Source organism: Neomonachus schauinslandi, chromosome 13 (assembly GCF_002201575.2).
Source record: "Neomonachus schauinslandi chromosome 13, ASM220157v2, whole genome shotgun sequence".
Classification (NCBI taxonomy): Eukaryota; Metazoa; Chordata; class Mammalia; order Carnivora; family Phocidae; genus Neomonachus; species Neomonachus schauinslandi.
Genome location: NC_058415.1, coordinates 8,380,352 through 8,392,992, shown reverse-complemented (window position 1 = coordinate 8,392,992; position 12,641 = coordinate 8,380,352). Strand labels below are relative to the sequence as shown.

Sequence of the window (12,641 nt, the reverse complement as noted above, 5' to 3'; positions counted from 1 at the left end):
TTTAGGAGGTGGTAAGTGCTACAGCAAAAACACAAAGCAGAAAAAATGGGATCAGGAGTGGTATGGCTCCCATTTTAAACAGGATGCCCAGGAGTGGTGGCATTTTGGCAGACTTTATGGAGGTGAAGGAATTAGCCATGTGAATATCGGGGGGAGAGTATTCCACATAGGAGGATAAGCAAATGCAAAGGCTCTAAGGTGGTTGGATGTGCCTGAAAATCAGCAAGGACGCCTATCTGGCTAGAGCTGAATGAACACGGTCATAGGAAATGAGGAGCCAGACTGGACAGAATTTACCAGAAGGCTTTGGGAAGGCTGGGAATAGGTTAAGAAGGTACTGCAGTAATCGAGATTCGAGATGAGAGATGACAGTGTTGGGAACAAGGGAGAACAGCAAATTTAATGAGAATTGGACAGATTCTGGGTATAATTCAAAAGTAGAACAAACAGAATTTCTTGATGGTTTAGATATGGGGACAAAGAAAGAAGGGCCTCCAAGGTTTGGGGCCTGAATGATCGGGAGGACGACGTTATCATCAACTGAGATGGAAAGACTACGAGTAGCGAAGATTTTGGGGGGAAGTGGGTGAGATGAGGAGTTGGTAAGTCTCTTCAAGGGGGGATGCCCAGGAGGCCGCTGGCTATAAAAATATAGAGTTCCCAGAACATGTGTGAGCTAGATGATAATACCTTTGAGAATCATTCTGAAAGCTAAGGCATCTGAAGCTAAGGAATGGGTGAGCTCACCAAGTCAATAACTGTGGACAAAGAGGAGGTCCAAGACTGTGTCCTGGGGCACTCCAACGTCAGGAGGTGAAACAGACGTGTAACAACCAGGGCGAGACTGGTTGGGAAAGTGACCAGTGAGGCAGGAGAGAAATTAAAAGATGGCGGGGCATTTCAAATGCTGCTCAAATGTACATAATGGGTTAAATAAGCTGACAAGGGAGGATGGACCACTGTATTTAGCAACGTGGAGGTCAGCACGCTGGTGGACCCTGGTAAGGGCCATCATGGAGGAACGTCTTAAGACAGAAATTGAAGGAAAGAGTTGGAGACTGGGAGGACAGACAATGCTTTTTGAGGAATTTTGCTGCAAAGGGGCTAAGAGAGATGGGTGGTAGCTAACTGGGGAAGTGAGAGATAAAAAAGGTTATTTTTTTCCTTTGAGATGGAATAAATAGCAGTATATTTGTATGCTGATGGTGAGCCTAGCCAATCCACTGTGATCATTAACATTCATTCTCAAGGTACTAAGATGGCAGCAGATGGTACAGTTGGGGAGTCACAGAGGACTGCCAGGACAACGTGCTCCCGCGCTACCCCATCGGGGACAGTAATCTGGTCGATTCTGTTACCTGAAATCACTGCTTCTCCAACCTCGTCACTGACTCAGGAGGTTTACAGTTAAAATATAAACATTTCAGGTCAGCATGACCTCACAGAACAATGATCATAATTAAGGTCTCCCCCATCACACACCAAGAGGCTTTCACTCCCATTAGGAAGCATGTGGCTTGGGAGTTTCAAAATTACAGATTGAGCAGAAACCACAAAATGCAAATCTGTGCGAGGAAAGTCTATTTTACAAGAAAAAAAAAAAAAAGAGAGAGAAAGAAAAAATTTCAGCCCTTTGACCCTACTCTTCAAAGAACTTGTAACCTGGGAAACCAAAGTACCTCCCAGCTCCTGCTTCTTCACCAAGAGACAGGATTACAAAGAGAAAAAATCCAGAAATCAACTGTGGTTGTCTCTGTGTTGGAAGGCTCTGCATACGTCAGCTGGAACTCAAAGCTTACATTTTAGCAACCCTCCTTACCCATCTGCCAACGCATGCCTGTCCTCCTACACACCTAACGTCCCCACTCGGATGCTATCTGTTCCGTTTCTCCCTCCCATGGGTCCAATATCATCATTCTCCTTCCTTCTTTCTCCTTATAAAAACCAGTGCTCAAAAAAGAATGCCAGACAGAATTTTGGTTTAGAACTGGCGGGGGTTTTGTTTTGTATTAGTTCTCGTTTCACAAATAAGAAACCGAGTCTCAAAAGGTGAAGTGAACTGTCCAAAGGCCAATAGCCCATTAGTGCGAAAACTCCAAAAAAATTTTTTGATCGATTCATTGACATCAAGATGTACTGATTCCCCTGTCCTCTGACCAAGGTCCGTTCTAACAGAAGCCATAGCCCTGAGCCCAAGGAATGGATGGTGGAAAGGGGGAAGCGAGGGGCAGCAGTAGGGGGAGGATGCTGTCATTCCAGCAACAGGCGGTCTTCTGCATGGTTGATGGTGCATAAGAAGCTCCCTGGTTTGTCCACTCCAGTGGTTCTCAACAGGGGATGATTTTATGTGCCCCTTCCCCTGCCGGGCACAGTCGGCAGTGTCTGGAGACATTTTGAGCTGTCACAACTAGGGGAAACACACTACTGGCATCTAGTTCGTTGAAGCCAAGGGTGTTGCTAAACATCCTACAGTGCACAGCACCCCATCCCCACCCCCACCAATTTATATAACCCCAAATGGCAAACCCAAACCAAAAACTCTGGCTTACTCTAAAGGAAAAAGGATGGAAGAGAGAAGAGAACATTACCAAAAGTTGGCTCTGGAGTAGTGTTCCATGTAGAGCTGTTCATCAGAAAAGGGGGCCAAATGGATGTCGCCGAATGTTGGGAACATCATTCCTAATGAGCAAAAGACAACAGACCCAGACGTTGACTAGCACTGCCTTCTGACTATAGGTACACTCACCCACCACATGACCAACTCCACGCTTCCGTCCTATTTCAATTATTACCCAAGAGGCTGAAATATAATTTTGCCTCAAAGCAAGGATAAAAAAAATTAGGCAGAAGATTGGAGGAAATATAAAGAGGACTCCTAATGCAAGTCACAAAACTATGTTATGATAAAAGCTTGTGCAATGGAGTATTATGCAGCCATCAAAAAGAATGAAATCTTGCAATTTGCCCAACAACATGGACAGAACTAGAGGGTATTATGCTAAGCGAAATAAGTCAATCAGCGAAAGACATGTATCATATGATCTCACTGATACGAGGAATTCTTAATCTCAGGAAACAAACTGAGGGTTGCTGGAGTGGAGGGGGGTGGGAGGGATAGGGTGGCTGGGTGATGGACACTGGGGAGGGGATATGCTATGGTGAGCACTGTGAATGGTGTAAGACTGATGAATCACAGACCTATACCCCTGAAACAAATAACATTATGTTAATTAAAAAAAAAAAAAAGCTTGTGGAGTCTTAGGTGAGGCTTTTAACCTGGCATCTTGCCTTCTCTGCTGTCGGCTTTTTCGTTTCTGTATGCCCTGTGCTGGGAATCCTGTGCACTTCCTTCATTTTAAAAAAAATCTTATTTATTGTAAAAACAGCTCTGAAAATCATTTACCTCCCATCATTCTATCACATCATTATTTCCATTCTCAGACTTTGTCCATGTATAATCATGTTGACTATCTTTTTAAGTGCTGTTAGGAGCTGTGCTTCTCTAGGGGTTCACCGTCCTCCTTGCTGGGACACCCACTCTTGTGTTTTGTTCCTGATATTTACAGTCACCGCGGGAAAGGAAAGGCAGATTCTTTAGTGGGCAGACAAACACCTAGACTGACATGCCTGAAGCCCAGCCTTCCTGAGCGGGCAGACACAGCGAGCAACATTATTATTCTTGTCGTTTCTAGGGAGACTCTTTCTCACAGTCATTTATGATCCCGCACATAAAAGAAAGATGAACTACTAACCCTCTTTCAGAAGTGAGTATCACCTTAGAAACTGGATATGCTGTCATAAAAATAATACCTAAAATTTCTTGATTGTGTTAACTCTGCCATGAACTTCTCTATGAGTTTTCCATGTATTAATTCATTTAATCCTCATCACAATATAAAGTAGATTCTATTATTACATCCCCACTTTATAAATGAGCAAACTAAGGAACAGGGAAATTTAAGTGACTCAGCCAGAGTCACAGAGCTAGTAAGTAGAAGGGCAAATCCAGGGGCAGAATCTCATCTGTGAGGCCATGGCCCCATACTTTAACTATGCTCCCTTCAATGCCTGTTAAAATAAAACAGATTTTTTTTTTTAAGATTTTATTTATTTATTTATTTGAAAGAGAGAGAGATCACAAGCGGGGGGTGGGGGGAGAGGGAGAAGCAGACTCCCTGCTGAGCAGGGAGCCCAATGCGACTGAGCCACCCAAGTGCCCAGAACAGATTGTTTTATTTAGGGTATTTTCAGAGGCAATCAGAGAAAAAGCATGGTTGTAATGTCATTCATACGTGCCCACCTAAATCTCATGCTCTGGTGTCAAAACAACAATGCGTGCTTAGTGGGTTCTCAATTTTAAGACAGAAGGATATTAAACAACCTTAGGAAAGCAGTATGTATCACTAACTGTGTAAACTTGGGAAGCTTCAGAGGTGCTCTGAACCTCAATCTTAATGGGAATTCCAAAGATATAAATTGGAGGGGAGGAAGTCATCAAAGGTGAAAATACAAGAAAAATTCTCAGAGTCAAAGAAGATGAGTCTTCTGATTAAACATTCTCACTCCACGCCCAACACAAGGATTTTAAAAGCTTCACAGTAAGAAGGCTAGAAATAAAGCAAGATACTGAAAGCATCCAGAGGGGAAAACACTGTCACTCTAAAGGATCAGGAGTCAGAAGGTCATCGGACTGCTCAACAGCAACAACGGAACCAGAAATCAAAAAGAGAGGTCTTAAAAATACTGAGTAAAAACTGAGCACCTAGGTGGCTCAGTCAGTTAAGTGTCTGCCTTCGGCTCAGGTCATGATCCCAGGGTCCCGGGATCAAGTCCCACATTGGGCTCCCTGCTCAGCGAGGAGCCTGCTTCTCCCTCTGCCTCTGCTCCTTCTCCCTGCTCATGCTCTCTCTCTCTCTCTCTCTCACTCTCTCAAATAAAATCTTAAAAAAAATTGTGTCCAAATTCAAATTTTCTACCCTGCAAAATGATAAATACAAGGGGTCAATAAAAAGTAACTTCTCAAGTACACTTTCTCCAAAAGCGGTTAGAGAATACTCTGCTGAAATGATGGTGGACACCAAGAAAGAAGAAGACAAGAGAATGATGATGGCAAGTCAAGTATGGTGGGTGTGCAGCAGGGCTGAAGAACAACCACGCCACGTGTGGAAGAAGAGGACAGAGCATCCACAGGAGGAAGGCTCCTACAGACTAAATATTGATAGGATCTGTCAGACCTTTTAGAGCATGGAAATAATTAGTCATGAGTACATAAAAAACCAAGCTAATGAAAAATAACTCTGAGAAAAACAAAGGTTTCATGAGAAAATCCAAAATCCTATACACCCACTATGCCACCTGGCTCAGCACAGAACAATATGTACATTGTCATAATAACCTAAACACTGATTATGGACTTAAACAATTGATGATCTTGGTCCATATTTCTTTATATTAAGTTGGGTCCCAAAAGCTCTGTGAAGTTAGATTTTTGCACGTTTGCAGCAACATCATCTGATGGCAAAACCTGACCTGAACTCACATGAGCTTATTTATAGTCTTTATTTATCCCACTTGGTACCCATATTCATATGGTTTGTTGCAGAAATGTAATGTGTTTCATTACGGAGTGTTGCCTCAGACTCCACTGGAGGCATTAAGTAATCCATGGCATATGACTGTATTACATTTCCAAAGTCCTCCAGATTCTGGATTGGAAACCTATCCGGCCTCAAGGGTTTGGAAAAGGGATTGAGGAACCTGCATAAGTATATTGAGAAGACAGGGGTGGGGAGCGAGGGTACATCCAGCAGGGAAGAAAATGCTATGTAGGAGAGCAAATTTCTCAACCGGAGAGTGACGAAAATAACAGTATGACAATTTTGTATCAAAATATGTAGGTAAGTGGGGCGCCTGGGTGGCTCAGCTGTTAAGCGTCTGCCTTCAGCTCAGGTCATGATCCCAGGGTCCTGGGATCGAGCCCCTCATTGGACTCCCTGTTCCGCGGGAAGCCTGCTTCTCCCTCTCCCACTCCCCCTGCTTATGTTCCCTCTCTCGCTGTGTCTCTCTCTGTCAAATAAATAAATAAAATCTTTAAAAAAAAAATATGTAGGTAAGTAACGGAAGAAGTCCCTAATGGAGTGGAGAGAGAAAGCCTTTGGGGAGCAGTCTAGGACAGGAATGGGTGTCATGGCGGGGGGGGGGTTACTATTTTTCATTAGAAGTCTTAAAAAAAAAAGTCTTTTTATCATTATGTGATGTTGTAAATTATGTCTTATTTTGATGGAAAATAAAAATAATTAGAAAAAATAGGGACGCCTGGGTGGCTCAGTTGGTTGGGTGTCTGCCTTCGGCTCAGGTCATGATCCCAGGGTCCTGGGATCGAGTTCCGCATCGGGCTCTTTGCTCAGTGGGGGGTCTGCCTCTCCCTGCTTGTGCTCACTCTCTCTCTCTGACAAATAAATAAATCTTAAAAAAAAAACTGGAAAAAATCAAGCCTCCTGCCCTCAGGAACGCACAGGTTAAAAAGAAGATAAAATCAGTATCCACTTCTCCTTGTCTAGTTAAAGATACACAGCCCAGTAAAAGTTTCATATCTATTTCAAATATCGGGGGAGAAAAGGATGTCCAGATATTAAGTCTAAATACTCAGCTCAGAGGGGCTCCATAGATGCACGTGAATTAACCATGTTCAGAATCTCACCAACGGCCAAGTACCTAGCCATTTGAAAAAAAAAAAAAATCCAGATAAAAATAATATTCCATTGTATATATGGACCACATCTTCTTTAGCCATTCATCTGTTGAAGGGCATCTCGGCTCTTTCCACAGTTTGGCTATTGCGGACATTGCTGCTATGAACATTGGGGTGCATATGGCCCTTCTTTTCACTACATTTGTGTCTTTGGGGCAAATACCCAGGAGTGCCATTGCTGGGTCATAGGGTAGCTCTATTTTTAAATTTTTGAGGAACCTCCACACTGTTTTCCAAAGTGGCTGTACCAACTTGCATTCCCACCAACAGTGTGAGAGGGTTCCCCTTTCTCCACAACCTCTCCAACATTTGTTGTCTCTTGCCTTGTCAATTTTTGCCATTCTAACTGGTGTAAGGTGGTATCTCAGTGTGGTTTTGATTTGAATTTCCCTGATGGCTAATGATGATGAAAACTTTTTCATGTGTCTGTTAGCCATTTGTAGGTCTTCTTCAGAGAAGTGTCTGTTCATGTCTTCTGCCCATTTTTTGAGAGGACTGGGAGCCCTGCTGAGGGGCGCACAACCCAGGACACTGCAGTTTATAGCAGCATGGACAGAAAACGGAGACGGTGTGGCCTGGAGAGCTCACTGAAGAACAGACTGCGATCTCTCTGCTCTGAGGCAGAGGGTTGGAAATGATCTCTTCTGCTTTGACTCTCGGAAGAAGCCTCCAGAGAACAAAAGCCCCAAAAAACCGGTTCCCACTGATCCCATCACCCCCCCACAGGGGACAGGGCAACTCTGCCCAAACAGGGTTGCCTGAGTAACAGCGCAGCAGGGCCCTCCCCCCCGAAGACAGGCTGGGAGAACAAGAGGCCGACAACCTTAAGGTCCATATAAAACGGGTGCATCTTGCTTGGGTTGTGGTCAATAATTTGGACTCTGTACATTCCCTCAACTACCCCTCAACAGAATGACTAGGAGGAGGAACCCCCAAAATAGGAAAGACTCAGAGACTGACTTCTGCCACAGATTTACAAATGGATATGGATATAACCAAAATGTCAGAGATGGACTTCAGGGTAACAGTTATGAAGACGATAGCTAGAATGGAGAAATCGATTAATGGTAACATAGTCTCTAAGGGCAGAAATGAAAGCTGAACTGGCAGAACTTAAAAATGCTATCAATGAGATCCAATTTAATCTAGATAATCTAACAGCTAGCGTAAGTGAGGCGGGAGCTGCCACTTTTAAAACTGGTCAGTTACTTTCTATGCTTTAGTTAAAAAAACATTCTGTGAAAATGTGTCCACTTTCTCTAGTAAATAGCGGAAAGGCAGGCTATGTGTGCAGGAGTCGTGAGTGTGGGCTTCAGGGTCAGACACACCTGGGTTCGAATCCCTGCTCTGTCATTTACCAGAGGTGTGTCCTTGCCAAGTTGCTCTCTCCCACTGTGCCTCAATTTGCTCTTCATAAATTGGGAATGGGAATGGTGCTTCCCAGGAAGCCAGGTCTCAATCTTGGTACTGTTGACGTTTGGGGTTGTTAGTTAACTCTTCGATGGGGTGGGGGTCTGTCCTGTACCCCAAAGGATGTTTAGCAGCATATGTGGCTTCTCCCACTGGATGACAATACCACCCCTCACCCAGCTGTGACAATCCAAAATGTCTCCAGACACTGCCAAACGTCCCCTGTGGAAGAAGTGTAAAATCACCAAGAACCTCAGCATTGACCTTTCAAATATATTAAAAACCTCCATCATTCACCCTTGGGAAGGTTTTCATAAATTAATGCATGCAGATTGATTAGCACATGTAGACACTTGATAAGCACAAAAAGAATACTGGATTTTATACTATTATCTCAATTGTATGTACTGATCATAGGGAAAGGGAGACACAGTAGGAGAAGAATATGTCAGAAAGAACAAATAGATCTCAGAGAGTTTCTCACATTATAGAAAGCCAACACTTAAAGGGGCTTTAGAGATTATTTTTTAGAGATTATTTTTAAAATACAGATGAGAAAACCAAAGTCAAAAGGTCAAGTGGTAGGCGAAGTTCATTAAGGAAGATGGTGAAGGAAACGGGATAGAAACACATAGCTCTGAACTGGTCCTCTGTACCATATTTAATACCGTGCAGCATGCTACCTACCACCTATGGCTTTATGGCTGGAGACTAGCTCATCTCTTTTGGAAGATTAAGATGAGAAAAAAAAAAACAAACTGGTATAATAGAAATGCCCTCTCCTCCTTTCCGTCCAAAATTAAATATGGGGGAAAGAGAAGGGCAAACTCTTATGGCAATGTCAGCTTCTATTCTGAACCAGGAATTGGCCAACTCACCGTTTGCTTTCAGCCATTTTTTGGAATGAAGGTAACTCTCCAGCATCCTTTCATTAAACAGCATGTAACCCATCGGTTCAGAAATGATCACATCCACAGCCTCAGGAAGAGAGATGTCTTCAATTTTCCCTGGCACAACAATGATCTTGTCGGAAAGGTGGTTATTTTTCACCAGCATCTGAAGAAGATAAAACAGGGGGCTAGGACTGTTACACAGACTTTTACAAAAAAATAAGTTTTACAGATTAAGGGTTGACATAGTGATAGGGATGAGAGGGAGGTGACAGATCTGTTTCTATAAAATGCTTTAAATTTATTTTTCTTTTTGTACACATATTTCATGTTGACTATACATAACTTAGAAGATACACATATAAAAGAAATAAAAACACCTATAACTGTACCACCTACAAATAATAACTATATTAATGTATTTGATGTATACCCTATATTTGATGTATTACCCCTCCAGACTCTTTACACAAACACACACGTGTGTGCGGATGTGGGTGAGTGAGTCTGTATTGTCTGTGCATGTGTGTATATATATGTGCATGTACCTTTGGGGAACTGGTTTTTAATTAACGGTTTTAGTTTATTTCCCATCATTCTACCTGGAATGAAGATGCCAAAAAGCACTGTACAATAATCTTGCACAAATTAATGATCCTGATCCTCATTAAATTGAGTCAGTTGTATCTTTTCCATTTCTGATCACTTCTTCACAGAGCTAGGGTACCTTCCACCTTGAGCCTCTCCTTCTAGGGTGCTGCTCACCAACATATGCCCCATAAGCCTATACTTTTTAGTATATGAATGAATTAATTTAAATGAATTAATCTCTGATCTAAGGAAAAACAATGGAAGAATACTGTTTGAACATGTCATGCACTGTCAACCTTGTCCCATGCCCAAAGACTCTCGGAATTCCACTCTATCATCTTTCCGCACATGGAGGTCTAGTTCATAGGGCTTGTGGGGTTCTCCCCTGTGGAGACAAAGACTAAAGGTTAAAGTTTTTGGCACCCTGCTCTTCTCTGCATATTCTCTTTTCAGGAGGATCCACTCATTTGCATAGCTCTACTGGGGCTCCAATGTAGATGAGCACCCAAACTACATCCTTAGGTTCTGTCTCACCTGAGCTCCATCATCACTGGACATTTCCACCACCATGCTTTGTCATCTCAATATCAACAAGTAAAGATCCTGCCTCAGATTCTTCTTGAAAACTAACCATTCCTCTAGGCCTTCTTAAAACTTCTATAGAATCTTGTATTTCCTTGATTCTGTTTTGATCACAAATACGATAATCCTCAATATCCTGGGAGCACAGTTGTTTCCCACAGACAATTAGTAACTATGTTTTCTTATTTCTACCTTCCAGATATGTCTCATTTCCACCTTTTGCTTGCTGCCTGCATCAACTTGTCCAGTTCTTAATAGCTTCAAATATGGAATTTAAAAATAGCACTTATATAATTAAAAGAATAATAGTAGTTCCTACTTCATAGGCCTGCTTGAGGATAAAACAAGATGAAGCATATTAAGAGCTATGTAAGTTAAAATTATTATTGTCTATTATTTTTATTAAAGAACACTAAATACTAAAAAAGGGAAATGCAGATGAGCAAAAACATGAAAATAAAGATCATTTGTACTGCCCTATCCAAATGTAGGGAAAGTATATTCCTTAGCAGACATGTGAGTATATCTCTGTTTATAAAAATGTGTAATATTTTGTTTGACAGCTTGAGATATTTGACCTGGGGGTTCAGGCCACAGTAGATCCTGACTAGCTCCCATGGGGACAAAGGGCATTGGTATCTCAGTCCTGGCATACCTCTTGGGAAGTTCTGTATTAAATACCATTCCATAAAGTTTTTTACAACACAATTTCTACCAGCTATATGATATTTCATAAAAATACCTTGATTCATTTAATCAACACCATGTTACTGGACATTCAGGTTATATTAAAGTTTCCATTATGACAATAGTGCATTGACAAATAATGAAGTTAAATATGGAAACATACTTCCATGCTTCCTTCAAATTTAGAATATGGAAATTTTAAACATTTCCGATACACATTGCTCCATTACCTGCCACAAAGGTATTCCACTTCTAGATTTTAAGCCCTTTCTAAATTCTGCTTGTGGGCTATGAGACTGTCCACATGTCAGTATATAAAACTGCCTCATCCCCTTGGACCAGAATGCTAGAAGGGGAGCTTTTCTAAGTTTTGCTGGAGGGACCAATATGAAATGATATCCAAGTGAACATGATATTACTCTATATGGCTAATTTACAGAAAATAATCCTAGGCTACTGAACCCTCAGGAACCTCAGAGATATAACAAGGCTTTAGAGAGGATTGTATGAGCTGTCAGAAGGGCAATTTGGGATTCAAAGGAAAGAATTTTGAGCCTCATTATTTTCACTGGCAAAGAAGGAAATACCACGTTTATGGAAGTGGGCAAATAGGCCTGGCTGTAAGTCACTGCATCATGTGACTTCATTTACTGCGGGCCAGATTCAAAGAACACCAGATCAGGAATCTGAAGATACGAATTCTAGTTCTGCCTTTACCACCAAAAAGCTGTGTGACCTTGGGAAAGTCACTTAAAACCTATAAATTCTGGTCTCCCTCCTTGCAAAATTAAAGTTTAAAACTGGAGTTGTTCTCAGGCTCCTTCGAGAGCTAACATTTTATGACTGGAAGAAAGCCAAATTTCCCCAATATATTGCTGGAGTCCACAAACATAAGAGCTTCATGATCAAATAATTTTGAAACTTCTCTATAATATATATCCCTCTTACAATTCAGAATCCATTAGCATATTAATTGCTTTGAAGAATTTTGCAGAAAAGAAAACTTTAACTTGGTTAAATCAAAGACGTGCGATCTTATTTGGTTACTTTGCAGTTCTTTTTTTTCACTGAGCATTTATTTATCTCCTGCAAATCAATCTTTGGGAAACAAGGAAAGGAGTTTATTTGATAATCGTAAGTTTGAATACAATTCTTTGACAAAGATGTCTGAAAAGAGGACATATACTCAACCAATAATAGCTCTAAGCCATGAGAATAGCTAATTCTGGATATCAGACACACTCTATTCTTTGAGTCAATGTTGCTGCCTTCCTTCACTTTTAGTTTATAACATTCTCGGTACAGATAGTTTTGTGCTAGCCTGTCACTTCATACACCATTGTTCCAAAACTGAAACTCTCTAGAACGATCCTTTCCAGGAAAATAATGAGCCTCAATACATCCCTCTAAGTGCTGAAGAAGGCCACTAACTCAGAGGAGGGCTCCATCACCCACCATGTTCACTGCTGTACAGATTTTCCCTGTGTGACCTGGTCCTTTTCTTAGAGTTCAGGAAAGAGGGAGGCTCCACTAAAGTCTCTTCTCCCTGAACACCATCAAGTTACAAGCAAACCCACATCACATCCTTGTTTTACTCCTGTTTCCTTGTAATTACACTGGGTTTCAAAAACCTGTCAACAGTTCTGTCACTTGTATCAGTTGCTTAAGCTCTGCACACACACACACACACGTGTGTACACAGACGTGCACACACACCATGCAGGCACGCT

The 12,641-nt window shown here is 41.8% G+C and overlaps 1 protein-coding gene across 1 annotated transcript in view; it reads right to left on the bottom strand.

The window, feature by feature from the left end:
• Positions 1-12,641, bottom strand: part of LOC110584335 (histone-arginine methyltransferase CARM1-like) — a 177,185-nt gene that overhangs the window by 27,097 nt on the left and 137,447 nt on the right. The window contains exons 6-7 of the mRNA XM_044920742.1: positions 9,040-9,217; positions 2,589-2,679 (exon numbers count right to left, since the gene is read on the bottom strand). Coding sequence (XP_044776677.1) covers positions 2,589-2,679; positions 9,040-9,217 — 269 coding nt within the window. The remainder of the gene's footprint in view (positions 1-2,588; positions 2,680-9,039; positions 9,218-12,641) is intronic.